The 24,529-nt window shown below is 42.8% G+C and overlaps 1 protein-coding gene across 1 annotated transcript in view; it reads right to left on the bottom strand.

Moving 5' to 3' along the window:
- Positions 1-24,529, bottom strand: part of FAM91A1 (family with sequence similarity 91 member A1) — a 152,074-nt gene that overhangs the window by 112,404 nt on the left and 15,141 nt on the right. The window contains exon 3 of the mRNA XM_029591984.1: positions 15,356-15,504. Within this exon, the coding sequence (XP_029447844.1) occupies positions 15,356-15,504 (149 nt within the window). The remainder of the gene's footprint in view (positions 1-15,355; positions 15,505-24,529) is intronic.

The raw sequence follows: 24,529 nt of genomic DNA, 5'->3' as shown, positions 1-24,529 counted from the left end.
CTTTGCGCTCATCTGAGCCAGATAAGCTTCACGCTCGATGGGAAGCTGCCTGCCAATAGGCTACACTGAAGCCCCACCCAACCCAGGTGCCCAGTGGGCCTTGACTGCTCGCTCTCCTTCTCCTCCCCTGGCTGTCTCATGACCAGCTGGTCAGCATCTTAACCTGCGCATTGCCTCATCTTTTTTTTTTTTTTTTTAAAAAGACAAGCCTGTGAAAATACCCCCCAGAAAAAAGAAAGGGAATACTTTCCTGATGGTGATTCAAGATGCCAGAGGGCCAGCGAGGGCAGTTCAAGGGGAAGGAGGGAGCCAGAACCACTGGCTTTCAGTCCCCTCGTTGACTTCAGGCTGAGCTAAACCAGGGATACCAACCCCCTGCTCGCCCTGTTCCACCTGAGGGATGACCCATGAAGATGCCTAACACCTCAGGGAGCCCACATGAGAATCCTGTTCTGTCTTTTTTTTTTTTAATCTAATTCTCCAGACTGCAGGATTTTCACCTCTACCATCTGCTGGAGTCAGAGAAATACTAAGGGACTGCAGGTGGCACTCTAGCTTATGTAGCAGTTTCAGAAAAGTTTTTATTCTCTGACTCCATCTGCTGGTAGGGATGCAAAACCCACTTACTGGACTGATCTGGGGTATGAAGAGAAAAAAGCCATTTGTCTGCTGTAGGTATGCACGTCTTTCTGACACTTCTTTGTGCTGTATTCCTGTATACCAGTGTTAGACAAAGAATGCAGAGGACTCTGACTACGTGCTGGAATGCAGCCAGCCAACACCCCAGACCCATTAGCTGATTGGTCTAATACATTCTCAGATGAGCTGCACTTATCTAGAAACACTCTGAATATGTTCTGATTGGTCAGTATGAAGGCTATATAAGGCTATGCATATTACTGGAACATCGGGTGACTAGGTGATTATACAATTGTATATACCTGTTGCTCCCTGGAACAAACTATTTCCTCGTACTTTGTTCCGGTCCCTATCCCCTTTGTCTCTGTCTTTCTCTCATTAAAGTTTTATATTACATATTGTGCAGTGATTTCTTTAGCATTAACACTGCCTCACTCGCCGCTCCCTCTGACTGTGCCTCTCTCCCTACTGGAACTGCCCTCTGCAGCCCTGGTTTACCTTAGCGAGGAGAGGGGAAGAGATATCTGTTCCTACTTTCTTCACTTCTCTTTCCCTAATTATTTTTTTTTTTGTTGGGGTTCCCAACTAGCCTGTTCACCACCACCTGGCTGGACGAAGAGAACGATGAAGGAATTGCCCAGCTATCCCATAATATATCCCGCAGGTAGGCTTGGTTTGCATTACAAAAAGAAAGTTTTAGTTCAAATTATGTTATTAAGGACTCTATAGTATGGCAGAGAGAATCAAAAGGCAAAGTTAGTTCTTGCCTACCTAGGGAATAGGCAACTGAAATAAAGAAGGGGTGCCAAGAGCAGAGGAGGCAAGGAGCAGGTAGCAATGCTTTGTGGCACAACTGGTGGCCAGCCAAGAGCAACACAGTTTGGAAAGGTTGTTAGGGCCCATTTAAATCAAATATATAGTCTCTAAACAGAAGGAAAATGGAAGGAATGATATGCTAACAAAATTCAGGACCTTTCATAGGCTCACAAAATCAGTTACCTAGCCTGTCAGCCATCACCGGTGGGTCGGACAGGTACCCACAGAGATGATATTGTCTAAGATATGCATAGTAGTGGTGGGAACTAGAACACAGCAGGCAATGGGGTGGAGGATAAGAGAAATAAAACAGATATGATCCCTCTTCAGTTTCTACAAATTAATTCTAGTATTCAGCAATCCAACCCTAGGGAACTAGCATTAAGCTACACAGTAAGGTTCCTTGATAAGTAGCTCTCTTTCCATTGCACATACCTAAATAGAGGTTGGCGGTTATGCTGCCAAGCAAAGTGCTTGCATTTAAAAGTGTAGGCGTAGCCTGGTGGTTGAATCTTCAGACTGTGGACCAGCAAGGCCAAGGTTTAAAGTCTAGCGGCTGCTGCCTGTGACCTTGGGCAGCTCACTTTGCCCTCCACTGCCTTATGTATAAACTTAATGGGTCATTTACTTGGATGTGTTAGGGCTTTAACACACAGAATGTTTGCACTTATCATGCACTAAATCCAAACTCACAGGGAAACCTTGCTGCACAGTATTTGGCAGTAGAAGAGGACCAGAAGGCTCACCTGCTTACTGTTCCCAGCAGCCCCCAGGAGAGGACTCCAGAGGTCACATCGAGCGATGCAGGCTTTGAACACCACAGCCCCAACTTCCAGAAAGGACCAGACGCAAAACTCAACCCTCTCAATCCAGTGTTAGCATTGAGAGAAGTTCATCTTGCTGGTGGCTGAAGAGGATTGGTAAGTATTGCTTTGGGAAATCTTAGGACTTAAAAGGTTTAGAGAGAGGTGCAATAGTGGGATATATTCTGTAGAGTTTTGGTGTGTCTTAGATAATAAGCAAGCCAAAGGAAGTTAATTCTAGTGTCTGTCTTTACCTCCCTCCCACCCACTCCTAGCCTATTCTTTAATTTATAGGCAAGAGACACATTCTCATCAAAAATCAGACTTATCTAAATCATACTATTGCACCAGTCATTATTGAGAGTTTAATCATCCCCTTGTGGGTCACTACCAGATTAATTAGTGAATACACCTATAAATTTAACTCTAATTATACACATTTCTACTCCCGTAGCAACCTAAATTTAACTCTGAATCAACAAAATTAAGATGAAGGCAGCAGTCCAGTAGCAAGAGGGGGCCTTCCAGTCTTTTGCATCGAGTGTAACATATATGATTTTTTTATCTGCTGGTGAGATGTTTTATGTGAGCACCCGGGTGCAAAGAGCTCCTGGCTCTCAGAGAACGAGTCCAATCTCTAGAGGTTAGAGAGGCAGCCCTGGAAGAGCTGAGGCAGACAGAGAGGTATGTTGTTGAGACCTTCAGGGACACAGTAGCCAAGTCTAAATCCAGTCCAGCAGCCCTGGTGCTGCCTTGGATCAGAAAGGTCTCCTGGTTGTAGCAAGGACCTACTCACCAGGTGATGCATTGTCCTCTTGCACCAAGGACGAGTCTCCCAGGACTACTGCCCAGGAGGGAAGGGTTAGGTCGGCCATCATACTTGGTGATTTGATTATAAGAAATGTAGCTAGCTGGTGGAGGTGAGGACCACCTGGTAACTTGCCTGCCTGGTGCAAAGGTGGCGGACCTCACATTTCACCAAAACAGGATTTTAGATAGTGCTGGGGAGGAGCTGGCTGTCGTGGTCATGTGGGCACCAACGACATAGGAAAATGTGGGAGGGAGGCTCTGGAAGCCAAATTTAGGATTTTAGGGAGAAAGCTGAAATCCAGATCCTCCAGTGTGGCATTCGCTGAAATGCTCCCTGTTCCACGTGCAGGTCCCCAGAGGCAGACAGAGCTCCGGAGTCTCAATGCGTGGATGAGATGATGGTGTAGGGAAGAGGAATTCAGTTTTGTAAGGAACTGAGCAACCTTTTGGGGAAGGGGGAGACTTTTCTGAAAGGAAGGGCTCCACCTTAATCAAGGTGGAACCAGGCTGCTGGTGCAAACTTTTAAAAAGAAGATAGAGCAGCTTTTAAACTAGAACAAGGGGGAAAGTCGACAGTCACTCAGCAGTGATGGCTCAGAGGGAGGTATCTCCGAAGAATACTAATGAAACAGGAGAGCTGGGCATCCTAACAGAGAGGTTCCAATAAAAGCAAAAGTAGTCCAAGAAAAGAATCACCTGAGCTAAAGGATTCCAAATTATCCCTTATCAAGTGAAAAGCAAGCTGTTTATACAACAAAAAACACCCTTTGAAATGTCTGTATGCCAATGCCAGAAGTCTAAGTAGTAAGATGGGAGAGTTAGAGTGTATCAAGAAGAGTTTGAGTGTATCAAGAAGTATCAGGAGGAAAGATTTGCCTTTGTCGCGGCCTCTGAGGATGGTATCAGTGAGAGAGAGGAGGAGGGTTTCAGTGCTGAAGAATTTTCTGAAACCATGTTGTGCAGGCTGTAGAACATTATAGGTTTCAAGGTGTTCTGTGAGTTGATTGTTGACTGTTTTTTCGATGATTTTTGCTAGGAATGGGAGGTTGGAGACTGGTCTGTAATTTGCTGGGTCGGATTTGTCGAATTGAGGTTTTTTGATGATAGGTTTGATGATGGTGTTTTTGAGTTTTTCTGGGAAGATTCCTTGTTCTAGGGATAAGTTAATGATGTAGATTGTCAAACCAATAACCTACATCATTAACTTATCCCTAGAACAAGGAATCTTCCCAGAAAAACTCAAAAACGCCATCATCAAACCTATCATCAAAAAACCTCAACTCGACAAATCCGACCCAGCAAATTACAGACCAGTTTCCAACCTCCCATTCCTAGCAAAAATCATCGAAAAAACAGTCAACAATCAACTCACAGAACACCTTGAAACCTATAATGTTCTACAGCCTGCACAACATGGTTTCAGAAAATTCTTCAGCACTGAAACCCTCCTCCTCTCTCTCACTGATACCATCCTCAGAGGCCGCGACAAAGGCAAATCTTTCCTCCTGATACTTCTTGATATATCCGCCGCCTTTGACACCATCAATCACAGAACTCTCCTCACCAGACTTAAAGAAATTGGTCTCCAAGACACCACAATCAAATGGTTCAACTCCTACCTCTCAAACAGATCCTACATCGTCAAAACGAACTCATCTGAATCCTCTCAAGTGCCCCTCACTCATGGAGTCCCACAAGGTTCTTCACTATCCTCAACCCTATTTAACATTTACCTCATCCCACTATGCAAATACCTTTCAGAGGCAAACCTCACCTACTTCATCTATGCAGACGACATACAAATATTACTCCCCATAAACAAGTCCATCCAACTAACCATGGAAAAATGGAACAAACTCAGCTCAAATCTATCCCACTTGCTATCTCAATTATCACTATGCCTCAACCAAGCCAAAACAGAAATCATTCACATCCACGATGACCGTCCCTCTCATCCACTCAAGTGCACCCCCTCCGACCACCCAGGAAGCTCAACCAACCCGGGAGTGCCACAAATCTCACCCACGCCGTCCACAAGAAACCTAGGCGTAACAATCGACAGCCAACTCAACTTTAAACGACACATCTCCAATACAATCAAGGATGGATTCTTCAAACTCCAGACACTAAAAAAACTCAAACCCCTTCTCCAAGAGCACGATTTCCGAACAGTCCTTCAATCAATTATCTTCACAAAACTTGACTACTGCAACTCCCTCCTCCTTGGCCTACCAGAAACCCACATCAAACCCCTCCAAGTGCTACAGAACGCTGCCGCCAGAATCATCTCTAACAACAAAAAATCCTCCCACATCACACCCACTCTCAAAGAACTCCACTGGCTACCCATTACACAAAGAATCCAGTATAAAACCCTCACCCTCATGCACAAAAAAATAAACAACAACAATATGAACTGGCTAAACAACGGAATACAACCTTACCCTACTCAAAGAACTCTCAGATCCACCAACACTGGCCTCCTAGCCGTACCCAATCTCAAATCTGCACACCTCAACGTCACCCGCAAACGAGCCATAACAATAGCGGGCCCCACCTTATGGAACTCCCTCCCCACCTGTCTCAGAAATGAACCTTCATTGCAAGTCTTCAAAAAACACCTCAAAACATGGCTGTTCCTAAAAGCTTTCCCACCTGACACGTAACCTGCCCAAATGCAACTGCAACACACCACGCCCCCTACACAAGCATCTCGCACCACCATCTTCCCTCCCTTGCACCACCATCCTCCCACCTATCCCCCCCCTTCCCCCTTTCAACCCTCCTTGCCAACCTTAACCTTAAAATATCCTCATCAACAAGTCATTTATGTACATACAAGCCGTAAAGCCCGTTAAAACGGGCTACATCCCTCTGTCTCTCACCTCCCCCTCATTCTCTCTCCCCTCCCTCTTCACCACCCCCCTCCCCCACCCACTCCTCTCCACCCTCCCTCTCCTCACTCAGTCCCCCCTCTCCCTCACTCCCTCCTCTCCCTCACTCCCTCCCACTCAGTCCCCCCTCTCCCTCCCACTCACTCAGTCCCTCCCTTCACCCACCTCCATTTCCTCCCGGCGCCGTAAGCGCGACTTCCCGCAACCCTCACCCGGCTCCATTGACTCCTCCCGCTCCTGCCGGCAGATCTCGGGGGGGGGGGTCACTCCCGCCGCGCGGCAGTGACCCCCGCGAGATCTGCCGGCAGATCTGGGGAGGAGAAGTAGCGCGCGCGGCGCCGCTGCTTCTCCTCCCGCTCCTGCCGGCAGATCTCGGGGGGCGCGGGAGTGACACCCTCCCCCCCCCCGAGATCTGCCGGCAGATCTGGGGAGGAGAAGCAGCGGCACCGCGCGCGCGCGGCGCCGCTGCTTCTCCTCCCGCTCCTGCGGCCCCACCGCCATTTTTTTTTTCCTGATCGACGTCCTTGCCCGCACATGCGCAGTAGAGCTGCGCTCTACTGCGCATTTGCGGGCCGTCGGTCACAGGCCATTTATAAGGTAGATGTTATATACTATATCAAATGTTCCATGTAATCCTGTTATTTCTGTTACAATTCGTTATATTTTATTACAATGTTATAATTTATTATATTTATTACAATGTTATAATGTAAAATAGGGCTGTTACTACCCTATTCTTTTAGTTATCTGGAAACCGATGTGATATCTCGATCGAACGTCGGTATATAAAAGAAAGAAATAAATAAATAAATAAATAAATAAATAAATATAACAGAAAATTATGGGACAGACATAATTGGCATCTCAGAAACCTGGTAGAAGGAGGATAACCAATGAGAAGGTGCTATATCAGGGTACAAATTATAACACAATGATAGGGAGGATCAATTTGTTGGGGGTGTGGCACCTTATTTATTTATTTATTTCAGATTTTTATATACCGGCATTCGAGACAGCAGTCACATCGTGCTGGTTCACATAAAACAGGGGTGCATAGTAAACATAACTATAACAATGGTGTTGAAAAGGCAGTTACATATAACAGGGTGATAAGAACTTGGCTGAGAAGGAAGAGAAAGGAAAGGTTATTAAATTCACACAGGTAAACGATAGAAGATAAGAATGACCATGGTGTATTTGGAGATTAGTTAACCGAGTTGGAGATTAGTTAACCATGTTGGAGATTAGTTAACCATGGTATAGTTGGAGATAAGGGGTGGCTTGGAGGTGTTCTATCAATTGGCGACCGGGAAAGCTTGTGTGAATATCCAGGTCTTTAGTCTTTTTTTGAAAGTTGAGATGCATGGTTCTGTTCTGAGATTTGAGGGGATGGAGTTCCATAAAGGTGGAATGGCTGTAGAGAAAGCCCGGTCTCTTAGTGTGCAGTGTCTGGTGGATTTGGACGGAGGTACCTGTAGCGATCCCCTGTATGCATCTCTTGTCGGTCTTGACGAATTGTGTAGTCGGAGCGGGATCTGTAGGTCAATGGGAGCCAGTTGGTTGATGTTTTTGTATGTGGTAAGAATGGCCTTGTATATTATTCTAAAGTGTATAGGTAGCCAATGGAGGCTCTTTAGAATGGGGGTTATGTGGTCCCTTCTCCTGGTATTTGTCAGAATTCGTGCAGCTGCATTTTGCACCATCTGAAGCGGTTTGGTGTATGAAGCGGGAAGGCCAAGTAGGATGGTGTTACAATAGTCTAATTTTGAAAAAATGATTGCTTGTAGAATGGTTCTAAAATCTTGGGCATGGAAAAGTGGTCTAATTCTTTTCAGCACTTGTAGTTGGTAGAAACAGTCTTTGGTGGTTTTGTTAATAGTGGCTTTGAAATTCAGGCGATTATCAATTAAGACTCCTAGGTCTCTCACTTGTGTGATTGTTGGCGTGGCTTGTTGTGCAGAGGTGATGGTGCTGTTTTCTGAGGCGATGAGCAGGAGTTCAGTTTTGCCAGAATTTAATACCAGGTTTAGGCTGGTGAGGAGGAGTTTAATTTTTTGAAGGCATGTATCCCAGTAAGCCAGAGTTTTTGCGAAGGAATCCTTAATGGGTATCAGGACCTGGATATCGTCCGCGTAAAGGAAGTGTTTGAGGTTGAGGTCGGTGAGAAGTTGGCATAACGGTATAAGGTAAATGTTAAATAAAGTAGGAGACAGGGAGGACCCCTGTGGGACTCCTACTGACGACGGGTGTTGAGAGGATTCTTTGTTCTGTATCTTTACCTTGTATCCTCTATTGCTGAGAAATGATATGAACCAAGATAGAGCTGTGCCTGAGATACCTATGGAGGCTAACTGGTTAATGAGTAATGAATGATTAACAGTGTCAAAGGCTGAAGAAAGGTCCAGTAGGATCAGTAAGAAGGCTTGACCTTTATCGAGGCCCAGGATGAGGTGATCTGTTAAGGAAATGAGGAGGGACTCCGTGCTTAGTGTTTTGCGGAAACCGTATTGTGATGGGAAAAGGAGGTTGTTTTCTTCAATGTAGTTTGAGAGTCGGGTGTTCACCAATTTCTCCATAATCTTGGCTATGAAGGGGAGGTTGGCGATCGGACAGTAGTTGTTTGGGTCATTAGGATCTAGATTAGGTTTCTTGAGTAGTGGTTTGAGAGAGGCCAATTTTAGGTCATCTGGGTAAGATCCTTGCATTATTGAGCAATTTATGATGTCTGACAGGGATTTGGAGATGGAGTCAGGAATTGATAGAAGCAATTTCGAGGGGATGTGGTCCGAAGGGTGAGAAGATGGTTTCATTTTCCGTAGTATACCTTGGATCTCAATGGAAGAGGTGAGTTCCAGTTCTTCTAAGCGGGAATTTTTGAAGGCGGTCTGAGGTGGTGTTGAAGTAGAAGCGGTGTTAGGGGGTAGTTGAGTTAGAAGTTTGCTGATTTTGTTGTTGAAAAATAGCGCTAGTTCTTCCGCTTTAGATTTGGCTTGGTTGAGAGCGATTTCTGATGGGTTTATTTGAGTGAGGTTAGACACGTAGCTAAAGAGGGCTTTAGCGTCGAAGATTAGGTGGTGGATCTTGGATGCGTAGTAGTTCCTCTTGGATCTTAATGTATTGGATTTGTATTGGTGAAGAGTTAATTTATAGGTAGGTAGAGTGATGGTGCATGGGTTTTTGCGCCATTTAGCCTCATTTTGTCTTAGCAGTAGTTTAAGCTTTCTTAGTTCTAGGGTAAACCATGGTTGCCTTTTGGAGGAGTTGGGGTGAGGTTTTTTTTTAGTTAGAGGGCATAGCTTGTTGGCTATCGATTCCGTGATGATGTTCCAAGATCGAAGCGCTGAATTCGGATTGGTGAAGTCTACTTGGGTGAGATGTGATGATAAGTGATTGCTAAGATCTTCTGTGGTCCATGTTTTTCTGTAAGTGAAGCAATGTGAGGGTATGTGAGATGGACTGGTATCTTTTATTGAGAATGAGGAAGTTATGAGGGAGTGATCTGACCATGGTACCTTCGTGCAGGTGGGGTGCTGGACCAGTTTGATTGCTGAATTGACGAAGATAAGGTCTAACGTGTGTCCGGCTTTGTGTGTGGGTTCGTTAACTAGTTGAGTGAAACCTAAAGCGGAGTATGCTGTGAGTAAGGCTTCGCAGTTAGGTGATAATATGGAGTTGTCGACGTGCAGGTTGAAGTCACCTAAGATTATAGCTGGGGCATCTAGATTGATAAGGGAAGTAGTTAATTCGACCAGAGGAGAGGCGTCTATTTCCAGTAAGCCTGGAGGAGCGTAGAGAAGTAAAATTTGGAGTTTGTCTGACGAGAAGAAGCCAAATTCGAGTTTCGAGTCAGTGTAGGAGGAGTGTTGAGTGAATCTGAGGTCCTTTTTTGTAGCTAGGAGGATTCCTCCTCCTTTTTTTTTTCCCTGACGTGGGATGGGGAAGAAGTTGTATGTCTCTGTGGGTAATTGGTTAATTATTGTAGTGTCTGAAGGTTTGAGCCATGTCTCAGTAATTGCGCATATATCCGGTTTCACATCGATGAGATAGTCGTTTAGTATTACTGATTTCTTAGTTAGGGATTGTGCATTGAATAGTGTTAACGTAAATAGTGAAAAGCCTAGCAGTTGGGTAATGGGAGTGATCACGATTGGAGAGAGGGATTTAAGGTTGTGGTGATTGGCGTGTCGAGATGAATGTCCTTTGGAAGGTGGACAGTGTGGGAGGATTGGGATTGGAAAGGATGGAGACATTCTTCTCAGATTGTTGGAGTGTAAGCTGGAGCGGCTGGACTGGATGCTGGAGTGGCTGGACTGGATGCTGGGGTGGCTGGACTGGATGCTGGACTGGATGCTGGAAGCTGGAGCGGCTGGACTGGATGCTGGAAACTGGAGTGGCTGGACTGGATGCTGGGGTGGCTGGACTGGATGCTGGAAGCTGGAGTGGTTGGACTGGATGCTGGGGTGGCTGGACTGGATGCTGGGGTGGCTGGACTAGATGCTGGAGTGGCTGAACTGGATGCTGCGGTGGCTATAACAGGTTTTGGCTGTAATGCAGGCAGTAAACTCCGTAGGGCTTCAGCACGTTTACTGTCTGTTACTAAAGTGTTGTTATGGCTGACGTTACTTACGTGGGTATGGGTCGGGGCCTCCTCGGGGCTATACGAAGGGGCGAGACAAAGGGGCCTGCCCCTTTGTCGCGCTCCTTCGACGCGCGGCGCTGAAGGTGTGAGTAAATTTAAAACCCCACAGGCTGGCTCCCGATTGGAGGCGTGGTTTGGGTGGGCGGGGCTCGGCGATTTCGGTGCGATTCTGCTGTTTTTCAAAATTTAAGTTGTTGTTCTTGCCTGGCTGAGTGGCGCGTTATCGGCACCGAGGCCGGCTGGTTGGGGAAAGAGTAGCACTGACCTTCCCCCGGCAGGGCTCGGCGCCGATCGCGCAGGCCTTCCCCAATCGCGGCTGCAAGGCAGAGGAAATGGCGCCGGACGTCTCAGTAAATTTAAAACCCCACAGGCTGGCTCCCGATTGGAGGCGCGGTTTGGGTGGGCGGGGCTCGGCGATTTCGGCACGATTCTGCTGTTTTTCAAAATTTAAGTTGTTGTTCTTGCCTGGCTGAGTGGCGCGTTATCGGCACCGAGGCCGGCTGGTTGGGGAGAGAGTAGCACTGACCTTCCCCCTGCAGGGCTCGGCGCCGATCGCGCAGGCCTTCCCCAATCGCGGCTGCAAGGCAGGGTATGTCTGGGAGGGTATAGAGTCCAACAGGATAAAGATCATACAAGAGACTAAATGCTCAGTAGAATCTATAGGGGTAGAAATCCCATGTGTGTTGGGTAAAAGTATAGTGATAGGAGTATACCACATTCCACTAGAGATGTGCTTCACGAGGATTTCGTTTTTCCTGCAGTTCGGGGGGGGGGGGGGGGGGGGGGGTTTCCCCAGGGGCCCCAATTTTCAGGTTAGCGTGCACGAACCCTGCCACGTTAGTGCGCACTACCTGAAAATGAATTTTCCCGAATTAGGCAATTTCATTGAAATTGCCTAATTCGGGAAAAACGACTGCACATCCCTACCATCCACCTGGCCAAACTTATGAGGTTGTTGAAATGCTAAAAAAAAAAAAAAAAATCAGTAAAGCTAACCAATTTGGCAGTGCAGTAATAGGAGATTTCAATTACCCCAATATGCTAGATACTTAAAAAGTTCCTGGACAGAATAAAAGACTGCTTCATGGACCAATTGGTTCAGGAACAGACGAGAGAGGGAGCTATTTTAGAACTATTTCTTAGTGAATGCAGGATTTGGTGAGACGTAACAGTGGTGGGACCACTTGGCAATAGGGATCGTAACATGATCAAATTTGAACTAATGACTGGAAGGAGGACAACATTTAAATCTTCAGCTCTAGCACTAAGGGGCCGATGCAATAAAAGTGCGCCAAAAGCGGGCAATGAGTGTTCAGCACCCGCTTTTATAATGTGCACCCTGTCACCTCTTCTGGGGCGCCATGCAATATTTAAATTAGGGGTCACCTGCACATCCCTAGCGCCTCCTTGACAGCGGGCGCCCAGGAGCAGTCGGCTGACAGCAGGTTGAGGAAACGGAAGCTGAATTTATCAGCATTCCGTTCCCCTAACCAGCACACAGCCATAGGTTCAAAAAATGAATACTCGTTAACTGAGCATCCATTTTCCTAACCTGACTGCCGGCACTTATTTACTTATTTATTTTTTAAATCTTTTACACTTTTCGTTCTTCCAACTTAATATTGCCACAATATTAAGTCAGAGGATGTACAGAAAAGCAGTATTTTCTGCTTTTCTGTAATCTTTTTTGGGCTGCTCAGAAATTAACGCCTGCTCTGGGTATAGACAGTTTCTGAGCATAAAAATGTGCGGATTAGACGCATTTTTTTTTTTTGCATGTGGGGTGAATAACTAATAGCCTCTGAGTGCTATTAGTTTGGCGGCAAGTTGAACAAGCATTATGGACACACTAATCCCCTTAGAGCATAAGGGGCTGTGGACGCACCTCCAAAATGCGCGTCCAACTGCGGGTTAAACAGTGCGCTTGGCTGAAAGCACCATTCTGCATCAGCCCCTAAATTTTCAAAAGGGAAACTGATAAAATGGGGAGAAGAATTAGAAAAAAACTGAACGGTGCAGCTGCAAAGGTTAAAAATGTACAACAGGTGTGGACATTGTTTAAAAACACCATCTTAGAGGCGTAGTCCAGATGTTTTCTATGCATTAAGGTGGAAGGAAGGCCAACATGGTTAAAACGTGAGGTAAAATAGGCTATTTTATTAAAAAAAAAAAGTCCTTCAAAAATTGGAAGAAAGATCCATCAAAAGAAAATAGAAAAAATCATAAGTTTTGTAAAGTTAAGTGTAAAATATTGATGACAGGCTAAAAGAATTTGAAATGTGGTTGGCTAAAAATTCATAATAAAAACCTGCGAGGGAGTCTGTTGGATCGTTAGATGACCGAGAGGTTAAAGGGGCTCTTAGGAAAGATAAAGCCATTGCGGAAAGATTAAATGAATTCTTTGCTTCTGTGTTTACTAATGAGGATGTTGGGGGAGATACTGTTTCCAGAGACAATTTTGAAGGGTGATAATTCATATGAACTGAACAAAATCACAGTGAACCGGGAATATATAGAAGGCAAGACTGACATACTACAGAACAGCAAATCACCTGGACCAGATGGTACTCACCGCAGGTTTCTGAAAGAACTCAAAAATGAAATTTCAGATCTATTAGTAAAAAATCTGTAACCTATCCTTAAAATCATCTATTGTATCTGAAGACTGAAGGGTGGCCAACATAACCAGGGGTGATCCTGGAAACTATAGACCAATGAGCCTGTCTTTAGTGCTGGGAAAAATAAAAGAAACTATTCTAAAGATCAAAATCACAGAGCGTATAGAAAGACTGTTTATTTTTTTTTTGAAAATATGTTTATTGTGAAGCATAAGTTGAACAAATACAAAAAGAATAAAGATCAGGACATCAAGAAAGAACCATATAGTACATAGAGATACCACAAGACAAAATTACAATTGTCCATAATCTACTACAATAAACGCCAGAATCCTATTGGCGATAGGTATTGCGTGCCCTAAGTATATCGGTAAAGACTTCACATTTGTAGTTTAGAAAGACTGTTTAATAGAACACAGCCAACATGGATTTACCCAAGGGAAGTCTTGCCTCACAAATCTGCTACATATTTTTTAAGGTGTTAATAAACATGTGGATAAAGGTGAATCGGTAGATATATTGTATTTGGATTTTCAGAAAGCGTATGACAAAGTAACTCATGAGAAGCTTCTAAGAAAACTAAAAAGTCATGGGATAGGAGGTAATGTCCTTTTGTGGATTGCAAACTAATTAAAAGACAGAAAACAGAGAGTAGGACTGAATGGTCAATTTTCTCAATGGAAAAAGGCAAACAGTGGAGTGTCTCAGGGATCTGTTCTTGGACCGGTGCTTTTCAATATATTTATAAATGATCTGGAAAGGGATACGAGGAGTGAGGTGATCAAATTTGCAGATGACAACAGTATTTTGAGTAGTTAAATCCCAAGTGGATTGTGATAAATTTCAGAAGGACCTTTCGAGACCGGAAGATTTGGTGTCCAAATGGCAGAAGAAAATTAATGTGATTTGATGCATGCTGTAGTTGTACAATTTTAGGTTCCATATTAGGAACTACCACCCAGGAAAAAAGATCTAGGCATTATAGAAAATAATACATTGAAATCGTCAGCTCAGTGTGCTGCGGAAGTCAAAAAAGCAAATAGAATGTTAGGAATTATTAGGAAGGGAATGGCAAATAAAACTGAAAATGTCATAATGCCTCTGTAATCGCTTCATGGCGAGACTGCACCTTGAATACTTTGTACAATTCTGGTCGCCGCATCTCAAAAAATATATAATTACACAGGAGAAGGTACAGAGAAGGGCAACCAAAATGATAAAGGGGATGAAACAGCTCCCCTATGAGGAAAGGCTAAAGAGGTTAGGGCTCTTCAGCTTTGAGAAGAGACAGCTGAGGGGGGATATGATAGAGGTCTATAAAATCATGAGAGGTCTAGAAAGGGTAAATGTGAATCAGTTATTTATTCTTTTGGATAATAAGAAGGACTAGGGGCACTCCATGAAGTTGGCACGTAGGGCATTTAAAACAAAACTCAGAAAATTATTTTTCACTCAATGCACAATTAAGCTCTGGAATTTGTTGCCATAGGATGTGGTTAGGGCATTTAGTGTAGCTGGTTTTAAGAAAGGTTTGGATAAGTTCCTGGAGGAGAAGTCCATTTAACTGCTGTTAATTAAGTTGACTTAGGGAAAAGTCACTGCTATTACTGGCATTAATAGTATGGGATCTACTTAATATGTGAGTACTTGCCAAGTACTTTTAACTTGGATTGGCCACTGTTGGAAACAGGATGCTGGGCTTGATGAACTCTCGGTCTGACCCAGTATGGCAACTTATGTTCTCTAGAGACAGAACAGTATTTTGGGATGTCAGTGTGGGGTGCAATTATAGCAATCTCCTACTATTAGAATAATCAAACAAAATGTGAAGCATAAAATGTGCTTGTCCACCTGTTTTAGGCTACAAAGCCATAAGAAGAGCAAGCTGAAGGTGAAAGACATGCGATACAGGAAGCTTGCTGGAGCCCAGCAGCTGAAGCAAAGACCAGATCCTTCAATTAATCATATCTGCTTATGTACACAGGGCCTGTTAGAGCTAGAGTGATGGAGCAAAGGATGGGCTGAAAGACCTTAAGAACCACAGGAAAAAAAAAAAAAGGTAAGAATGCAAACCTGAAATAAAATCTGTGCATACATGTTGGACTTAGAGGGAATTTTAAAACATTTATTACTTACTTCCATTATTCCTATGTAATATGAAAATGGTGTTATCCTCAGGCCCTTAACCATGTCAGAGAGATGGTAAGGGTACAGCATGAGATGCTCCCGGCTATATTTTAGCAGCTCCTCATAATATTTGCGTTCATCTTTCCTCACGTGTTTCACTGCAAAACAAATACATTCCCATGACGTTCATGTTTCTTTCTTCCTTTCTTTATATTTTATTGGTGGCAAAAAAAACAAATAAGGCATTAAATGTAAACCATTCCATAAACCAATTTTTCATTATTATGTTTTACAAATTATAGGACTTCCCTTTCCCACCCTCCCCCCTTACCTCACATTACCTCACAATATCGGGACCTCCCCCATAGAATCGTCCTTTACACATCATTCTTTTTTAGATAATTCTGCATAAATTGTTTTGGTTTTTTTTATACATATGCTTAATCTCCTTACTAATACAAGAGATCATTTTAAACCTTATACAACACTTACCATCATACTATGAACATGTTCTGTTATCGTAGAATATACAGAACTGTGAGAAGAGATGGAATGTTAGGTCTGCTTTTTGATTTTTGTATTTAAAAGGCTTCTATCCAGGTATTTGTGCCTATGACCCCAAATTCTGTTGTTCCCACTTTCTAAACATACCCCGTGTTTTCTGGAAGGCCGATACTCTGTGGCGCTTGTATGCATCAATAGAAGCCATTCTATAATAGAAGCATAATCTTTTGAGCACCACTTGCAATGAAGGGATCTCTGGGCATTTCCAGAATAGTGCCAATTCAAATCAAGCTGCAATAGAGATCTGATGGCTAAAACACTGTTGAAATTTATCTAATTTAGGGTGAGGGATATTCAATAACAAAAGGCCGCTGTGGTGAAAGATAGGATTGCTATTAATAGGAGACTAGAAATGTTGGAAAATAATACAAAAAGGTTCAACTTAAGATTCTTAAACTTCCCCAGAATTGTTGGGGAAGAACCAATAATATCCTTAAAGAAGTTTTTTGTTGAACAATTAGGATTTACCTTAGAGAGGTCCCCTACCATTAACAATTGTTATTTTCTCCCCACAAGAAATGAATTGCCTAGAGTTGAGAATTTCCAAGGAGACCTTACCAATTTCTTGGAGGACTCCACAGCAAATATAATAAGTTGGGGAACTTTGTTGGTTACCTTTTATGCCACCACAGATATTAACATTATAATGAAGAAATATTTTAGTAAGTATCCAATTACTTATTATGAAAAATCTATTAAAATTTTCCCTGATTTAGCTCCTTCTACTCAATCGAGACGCAAAGCTTTCTTGGTGTTTCGGCAAGAAGTAATTTTGCTAGGTTATTCCTATACATTACGCTATCCGTGTAAATGTATAATACAAAAACAAGAGAATACATATATATTTTTTGTTCCTGACCAATTAAAAATGTTCTTAGATCAAGCTAGGGTGCTGACCTCTACCCCACTTTCTAGTTAAACTAAGGTTAAAAAAAAGGAAAAAAGGTATAGGATATGCAAACATTCTTATAAATCTGTTTCTTGATATGCTCCCAATTTATATAGGAATAATAACCCTCCATTATGGTTGATAATAAAAATGTGGTGGTAAAATTCTTTTTTTCTAATTAGTAATAAGTATCAATGTATTGCATTTATCATACATTGTCATTTCCATAACTATGTAATGAGAAACGTGTATTGTAATATATAGTGAAACTTGATAAATAAAGAATTCAAAAAAAAAAAAGGCCGGCATCAAGACGTGGCTCTTCTACCAAGCCTTCGGGGATCCGCAAGATAATCACTAGTTGCCCTTCCCTTATCTGGACGATGGTCTTTGATCTTCATGAACGATGGACTATGGCACTGCTAAGTTAAAGCACTTGAAGCTTTAACCTGTATTCTCTATTGTATTTCTTGTTTATTTCTGCCTTACCTTTCTTCCAGCTACGTTAGCTTCCAAGTTCTTACCCCTTGTTGAATGTAACTTTGCCTTATTCACCTCTTTTGTTTAACTTATTTTAGTTACGCCTCAGTTATACCCTTGTTAAATGTAAACCGATCCGATGTGGTTATTACTATGAAGGTCGGTATAAAAAAGTGTTAAATAAATAAAATAAAATCTTTCAAACCTTGGACTCCTAGAACCAATTCCAACCACGGCAAGATCTGGTCCCAAAAGATAGATATCTTTTGGCATTTCCACCAAATATGAAAGAACGTGCCTAACTCACCACAGTTCCTCCAACTACATGGATCTATTGCTGGGTAAACGTGATGTATCTTAGATGGGGTAAGGTACCATCATAACAATAATTTATAACAATTTTCTTGCAGATATAGAACATTTATAGGCTGACGAGTATACTTGGTCCCACGCTTCTGGTTCTAAGTTGATTTCCAAGTCTGCTTCCCATGCCCTATTATGTGGGAAAAGATCCCTTCCTGAACCTAAAAGTATTTTATAAATCTTGGAAATCAGTCCCTTCTTTTTTTCTACTTCCACACACAAATGTTTGAAGAGAGTCTTCCCCAGCTCTAAAGAGTTGCGCATCTGTTTTGTAGTAAGAAGTGTTGTAACTGCGCATATGCTAAAAAGTCCATCCCTTCCAAATTAGAGCGAGTCTGTAGAGTAATTGCAGGCATTAACGTTCCTCTCTCCATTATATGACGTTTCCGCCATTTATTCCATACTTTAAGAAGGGTCTGGAGTGCAAACGGAGTAAGTCCAATTCTGCACCAGGTATTCCTTGGCTTCCATGGCATTACCTCCAACGGCATATTACCCACTAGGTGTTGCTCCAGAAGAACCCATTGTTTGACATAGGTTTATCTATGTAAGTTGGGCAGCCGCATAATTCCAGGTGAGACTGGGGACGCCTAGACCTCCTCTGGATCTAGGTTGATACATTAACGCACGTGAGACCCGTGGGGGTCGTTTTTTCCATATATGACTAAAAAAGTTTTCTTTGCCATGATCGCAGGATAGCTGATGGTAGAAAAGATGGGAGAGTGGTGAATAAATAAAGAAACCTAGGTAGGGTGTTCATTTTAACAATCGCCACTCATCCCAGCCATGAAAAGTATTCTCTGCCCCATTTATGAATATCCTCATCTAACTTTTTTATTAACAGATAATAATTCAATGAAAACAGATCATGAACACTAGGTCCAATCTGTATTCCTAAATATTTTATTGATTTCTTTGCCCACTTAAATGGAAACAGGGCTTTAAGATGACTAACCTCATTATCGGCTAATGTCACATTGAGTATCTCAAATTTGTCGAGATTTACCCGGAAACCAGATTTCCCAAATGCCTGCAACTCAGCCTAACAGCTGACATAGACAGAGCAGGAATAGTAAGCGTAAATAAAACATCTGCAAATAGTGATTGTTTTAAATGTAAATCTCCCATTTGTACACCTGAGATCTCAGGGGATGCACATATATGAGCTGCAAAGGGTTCCAAAATATGGCCAATAACAATGGGGTGAGAGGGCATCCCTGTCTGGTGCCCTTCTCTACAGAAAACCTTTTGCCATATCCCCCATTTACCTTAACCTGAGCCTTGGGTTGATGGTATAAAGATTGTATCCAAGTCAGGAAGAGAGCTAAATCACATCTTTTCTAGAGTTGCGAATAAAAAAGGCCAGTGGACCATGTCGAACGCCTTTTTGGCATCTAATGAAAATAATATAAAGGGAATTTTTTCTTTGTTGGCCCACCATAGTATGTCTACAACCTTCCTAACATTGTTTACTGCCATGCGTTGTGGGATAAATCCTACCAGATCATTATTTACCAGTCCAGGCAGAATCCCATTTAAACATCTAGCTAATGTTCCCGCTAATATTTTTAAATCCACATTTATAAGCGAGATTGGTCGATAAGATCCACAAACTGTGGGAGCACGACCAGGTTTTGCAATGATGGAGATACCAGCTATATTGGTGTGGATCGGGAGACTCTCACCATCTCTAATACTATTAAAGTATTCTGTCAGTGGGTTTACTATTTTGTGGACAAAGTTCTTATAATAACTACTGGTGAATCCATCCAACCCCGGCGCTTTTCCCACTTTTAGGGATTTAATAACTTGCATTACTTCTAATGGACTAATTGGGGCATCTAGATATTCTTGTTGATCCTCTGTTAATACGGGCAGGGATACTGAGGCTAAGTAGGTATTGACAGATGATACAAAATTGTTCAGAATAGTTAAATCGCAAGCAGATTGTGATAAATTGCAGGAAGACCTTGTGAGACTGGAAATTTGGGCATCAAAATGGTAGATGAAATTTAATGTGGATAAGTGCGAGGTGATGCATATAGGGGAAAATAACCCATTCTATAGTTACACAATGTTAGGTTCCATTTTAATTTGGAGAAGCAATGGCTGAGGGGGGATATGATAGAGGTCTTTAAGATCATGAGAGGTCTTGAACGAGTAGATGTGAATCGGTTATTTACACTATCGAATAATAGAAGGACTAGGGGGCATTCCATGAAGTTAGCAAGTAGCACATTTAAGATTAATTGGAGAAAATTCTTTTTCACTCAATGCACAATTAAGCTCTGGAATTTGTTGCCAGAGGATGTGGTTAGTGCAGTTAGTGTAGCTGGGTTCAAAAAAGGTTTGGATAAGTTCTTGGAGGAGAAGTCCATTAATGGCTATTAATCAATTTTACTTAGGGAATAGCCACTGCTATTAATTGCATCAGTAGCATGGGATCTTCTTAGTGTTTGGGTAATTGCCAGGTTCTTGTGGCCTGGTTTGGCCTCTGTTGGAAACAGGATGCTGGGCTTGATGGACCCTTGGTCTGACCCAGCATGGCAATTTCTTATGTTCTTATGACATCTGCTTGTGAAATAAAGGAATCCTTAGAGCAGTGGTTCTCAACCTTTTTTCTGACGGGACACACCTGACAGATGATCCTCACATGCATGAAACATTGAACCCATGATAGTCACGAGGCTAGATGTAAAAGTACAGTTTGCATCCACGGAAACCCCCCCGACCCACAATAATGAATGTAAAGCAGAATTACGACATTCCCCATACAACTCATCCCTCAAAAAAGATGTTTTGGTGTCATCTCAGTAACAGCAACTCAAACTCCTTCTACTACCAGGCTCAATAACCCTACTTATGAAAAGAAAGCAGTTTACCACCAATGCATGTCCTCTTGAGAAAACACAACAAATAAGACTGATACAAACACTTATATGCTAGTAAAATATCTCACCTCAGTAACACACACAGAACCGACCTAACATATTCCCAGGATCTGCAATTATGTACATAAACTAATCCACACACAGTTACACCTGTATTATGGAATCATTCAACCAGTAACAACCCTATCTATGAAAAGGCAATACTACAAATATTAAATCAGGCCCTAAACACCAATACACCTCCTATAAGGAAAACAGAACTAGCAAGCAGCTATACAGCTACACAGATATAATTGTAAAACTATACTAATAAGCAGAATAAATGTTTCAAAACAGTATGAACAGAATAATATCCAACAATTAAAAACTCATAAAAACTATTCAAAATTCTCCAAACACCAATAAAATATTTCAAAAAAGCAGACATCACATAATATTAAATAATTAAAATGGCAGTCAATCAAGAAAGATAAACTTAAAAAGCCACCTTTACTTACCCCCTCCAGCAGCTCTCCTACTCCTATCCTCTTCCATGCAGGACGAAGCACACACCAGAAGCAGCAGTAGTGGCTAAGCTCTATACTCATGGTCCTCTTCCTTAGGGCCCATGACCAGTCTCTTTGTCTCTCATACACACACCATACCAGGCACACACCTATGACCAGTTTCTGTCTCTCTCACACCAATCATCTCCCAACTAGTCTTTGACAAACACACATCTCCCAACTGTTCACACACACACACACACACACACACACACACACACACTGGTGTGTGTGAACAGTTAATCTCATGCCATACACACACACAGGCTTCCCACTCCCATGTTATAGCTTACATATACGGGCTTCTCACTCCCAAACTGTGTCTCACACACACCCATACACCCAGGTTTCTCACTTCCATGCTCACTCTCTCCACAGGCACAGGCTTCTCATTCCCATAATCACTTTTTCTCTCTTACACACATACACACCACTCTCATTCCTATGCTTGCGGTCTCCATATGCACAGGCTTCTCATTCCCTTAATCACTTTATTTCACATACACACACCCCAGTCTCTCTCTCTCACACACCATCACCTTACCAACCAGTCTCTCTCTCATGCATGCACGCACGCACATACACACACACACACAGGCTTCCCGCTCCCATGCTCTCTCTCACATATACAGGCTTCTCAGCCCCATGCTTTCTTTCACACAGAACCCCACAACACCGGGCTTCTTACTCCCATGCTTTCTCACATACCCAGATTTCTCACTTCCTTGCTTTTTCTCTCTCTCACACACACCAGTCACCTCCCTGACTAATCTCTCACACACACACACACCAGTCACCTCCCTGACCAATCTCTCACTCACACTCCAGTCATCTCCCTGACCAGTCACTTTTATTTCTCTCACATATATACACATCACCTCTCCAGTTTCTCTCAATCACACACATGCTCTCTCACACACTTACACACATGCTCTCAATCACACACATTCTCTCACTTACAGGCTGGCTGTCTTCTCCCTCTCTTCCTCCTCTCCGCCTGCCCCGAGCACAAATGGTAGCTGCAGCAGCCTCCTCCAGCTCTGCAGGCCAAGAAAGAAGAATCCCATCGGCTGCGGGAGGCTTATACTGCTGTCTCCTTTGCGATTGACGGCTGCTTCGATTGCTCCAGGCCACGCTACTGCTCGGGGGCTGATACTGCTGCCGCCGCTTTTCCACACAGCACGGCTCTTTCTCCTTCCCGCGCACTGCGTATCACTTCCTGTTCCGGGGCAGGCGCGGGAAGAAGAAAAGGCCAGCCGCGGGTGCCACAGCTTCCTCTAACAACGCTGCCGTTCCCATTGGGCTTAAACGTGCTGTTAGCCCAGCGGCAACGGCAGCAGGGAAAGAAGAGCAGCAGGAGAGACCGGGAGCGCGCACAGACAACTGTCAATGCTTGGCGACACACTGGTGTGTCGCGACACACTGGTTGAGAAGCACTGCCTTAGAGTATAAAGATGCAAAAAAGCAGTGAAACGTTTCCGTATGGCTTCCGAGGCTGTGACATTTTCACCATTATCTTTTTTAATCTTTGTGATCGTGTTCTGTGTAATGGATGTTTTAATTTTCGTGCCAAAAACCTCCTCGCCTTATTGTCTCCTTCAAAATAAGAGAGTTTGGCTATTTCCAATTTGTGCGCTATATAAGCTGAGTCTAAAAGTACAGCTTATGGCAAACATCCGGCACTTTAAGAGACATGGTAATGGGGATTGCATGTGCTTTTGTGACAATTCTGAGAGTTTCACTAACAACTGAAGCCTACTTTCCTCGGTCTGTCTCTTGCGGTATGAGGCGTGAGCTATAAAAATTCCCTCATAATCGCCTTTGATTATTCCCATAGAGTGCCCACAGTAATAGGCGAGGCATTGAGTTGGAAATACTCTCTCAGTGAATCCTTAAAGGCTAGGTATAGCTTTTTCATCTTGTAATAATACCGAGAAGTCTTCCTAATTTTACAAAAACATCACTGACTACATTCCTGATGATCTGCTTAATGCTATCAACCAAGTTTATATGGACTTGTATATTTAGCATAGTCATAATTTGTTATACTTAATTTTAAGTCTGTTTCCTCCTTTAACTTATATGGGCTTGTATGGACTTGTATATTAGCATACTCAATGTTGGTATAGAAAAAACACTAAATAAATAAATAAATAATGAGCTATCATTTAAACGCCATGTTCTTTGCCCTACTTCCTTGTCTGTAAGTTTCAGAGATAATGATATAGGGGCTTGATCAGACCATGTAATATCATATATCTCAACCTCCAGCACTCTATTTTGCAGTAATTTGTCTATTAAAAAATAATCCAAACGTGTATAGGAATTATGCGGATATGAGTAAAAAGCGTAGGATCTAGAGGAGGGGTTGAGCTGTCACCATATATCCACAAGTCCCCATTTATGCATTTGGAAAGATAACTCATTCGGTGCCTTTGGATTGCAACAACTAATGCCCCGGGATGCATCCATTTTAAGGTTGCGAACAAAGTTAAAGTCTCCACCTATTATCACTGTACCTTCAGAATATTGCTCCAATAGCTTATTGATTTCATGCAGAAATATATGTTGATCACAATTAGGAGCATATATAGTCAAGGTAGTGAAGACTTCCTTACCAATTCTCAATTTCAAAACCACATAGCGACCTTGTATGTCCATTACATGTGTGATATAATCAAAAGTGAGGTTACGAGAGATAAAAATTCCTACCCCTGCATATTTTGCCCCTCTTGTACTAGCAGCAGCTAGATACTGGGGCAGGTATTGCGCTGAAGAGAGTAAATGCTCATGCCTACGTTTCACATGAGTCTCCTGTATTAGTGCTATGGTGACTTTTTGGTGATGCAGATCTCTAAAGAGAAGATTACGTTTTTTATAAGTATTTAGCCCCTTAACATTAAGGGACCATATCCGTATAGTCATACTGATTTTAATGTGTAAGAGTATTTAAATGCAAATAGATTGCTCTGGAAGGGTTATGGGATCCCTCTTTATCAATAGCATCTGGGAGCCATGAGGTACATTCACCCGAACCACCCTCCCTAATCATCCGTCCACTTCTCCCCTCTTGTAGACTACTACCAGCAATGGGGGTCAGTCACTTATACGAGAAGCCCGTCCAACCCTTTCACACCCAATCCCGAGATTAGCTAAGCATTAACATAAAAATCCAAAACTTGCAACTAAAAACACACACTATATTCGTGATGATATACCATTTTTAACGGTCAACTGAGGCTATGATTGATAAGTCACTGTTGATTTAAAAAAAAAGTCACCGGCTTCCTTCATTTCATTGAATATAAATTCAGGGAAGAAAATCAGTTCAAGCATAAACATAAGAACATGCCATACTGGGTCAGACCAAGGGTCCATCAAGCCCAGCATCCTGTTTCCAATGGTGGCCAATCCAGGCCATAAGAACCTGGCAAGTATCCAAAAACTAAGT

The sequence above is a fragment of the Rhinatrema bivittatum genome, chromosome 2 (assembly GCF_901001135.1).
Source record: "Rhinatrema bivittatum chromosome 2, aRhiBiv1.1, whole genome shotgun sequence".
Taxonomy (NCBI): Eukaryota; Metazoa; Chordata; class Amphibia; order Gymnophiona; family Rhinatrematidae; genus Rhinatrema; species Rhinatrema bivittatum.
The sequence above is the reverse complement of the archived record's forward strand: the minus strand, read 5'-3'. Positions and strand labels throughout refer to the sequence as shown.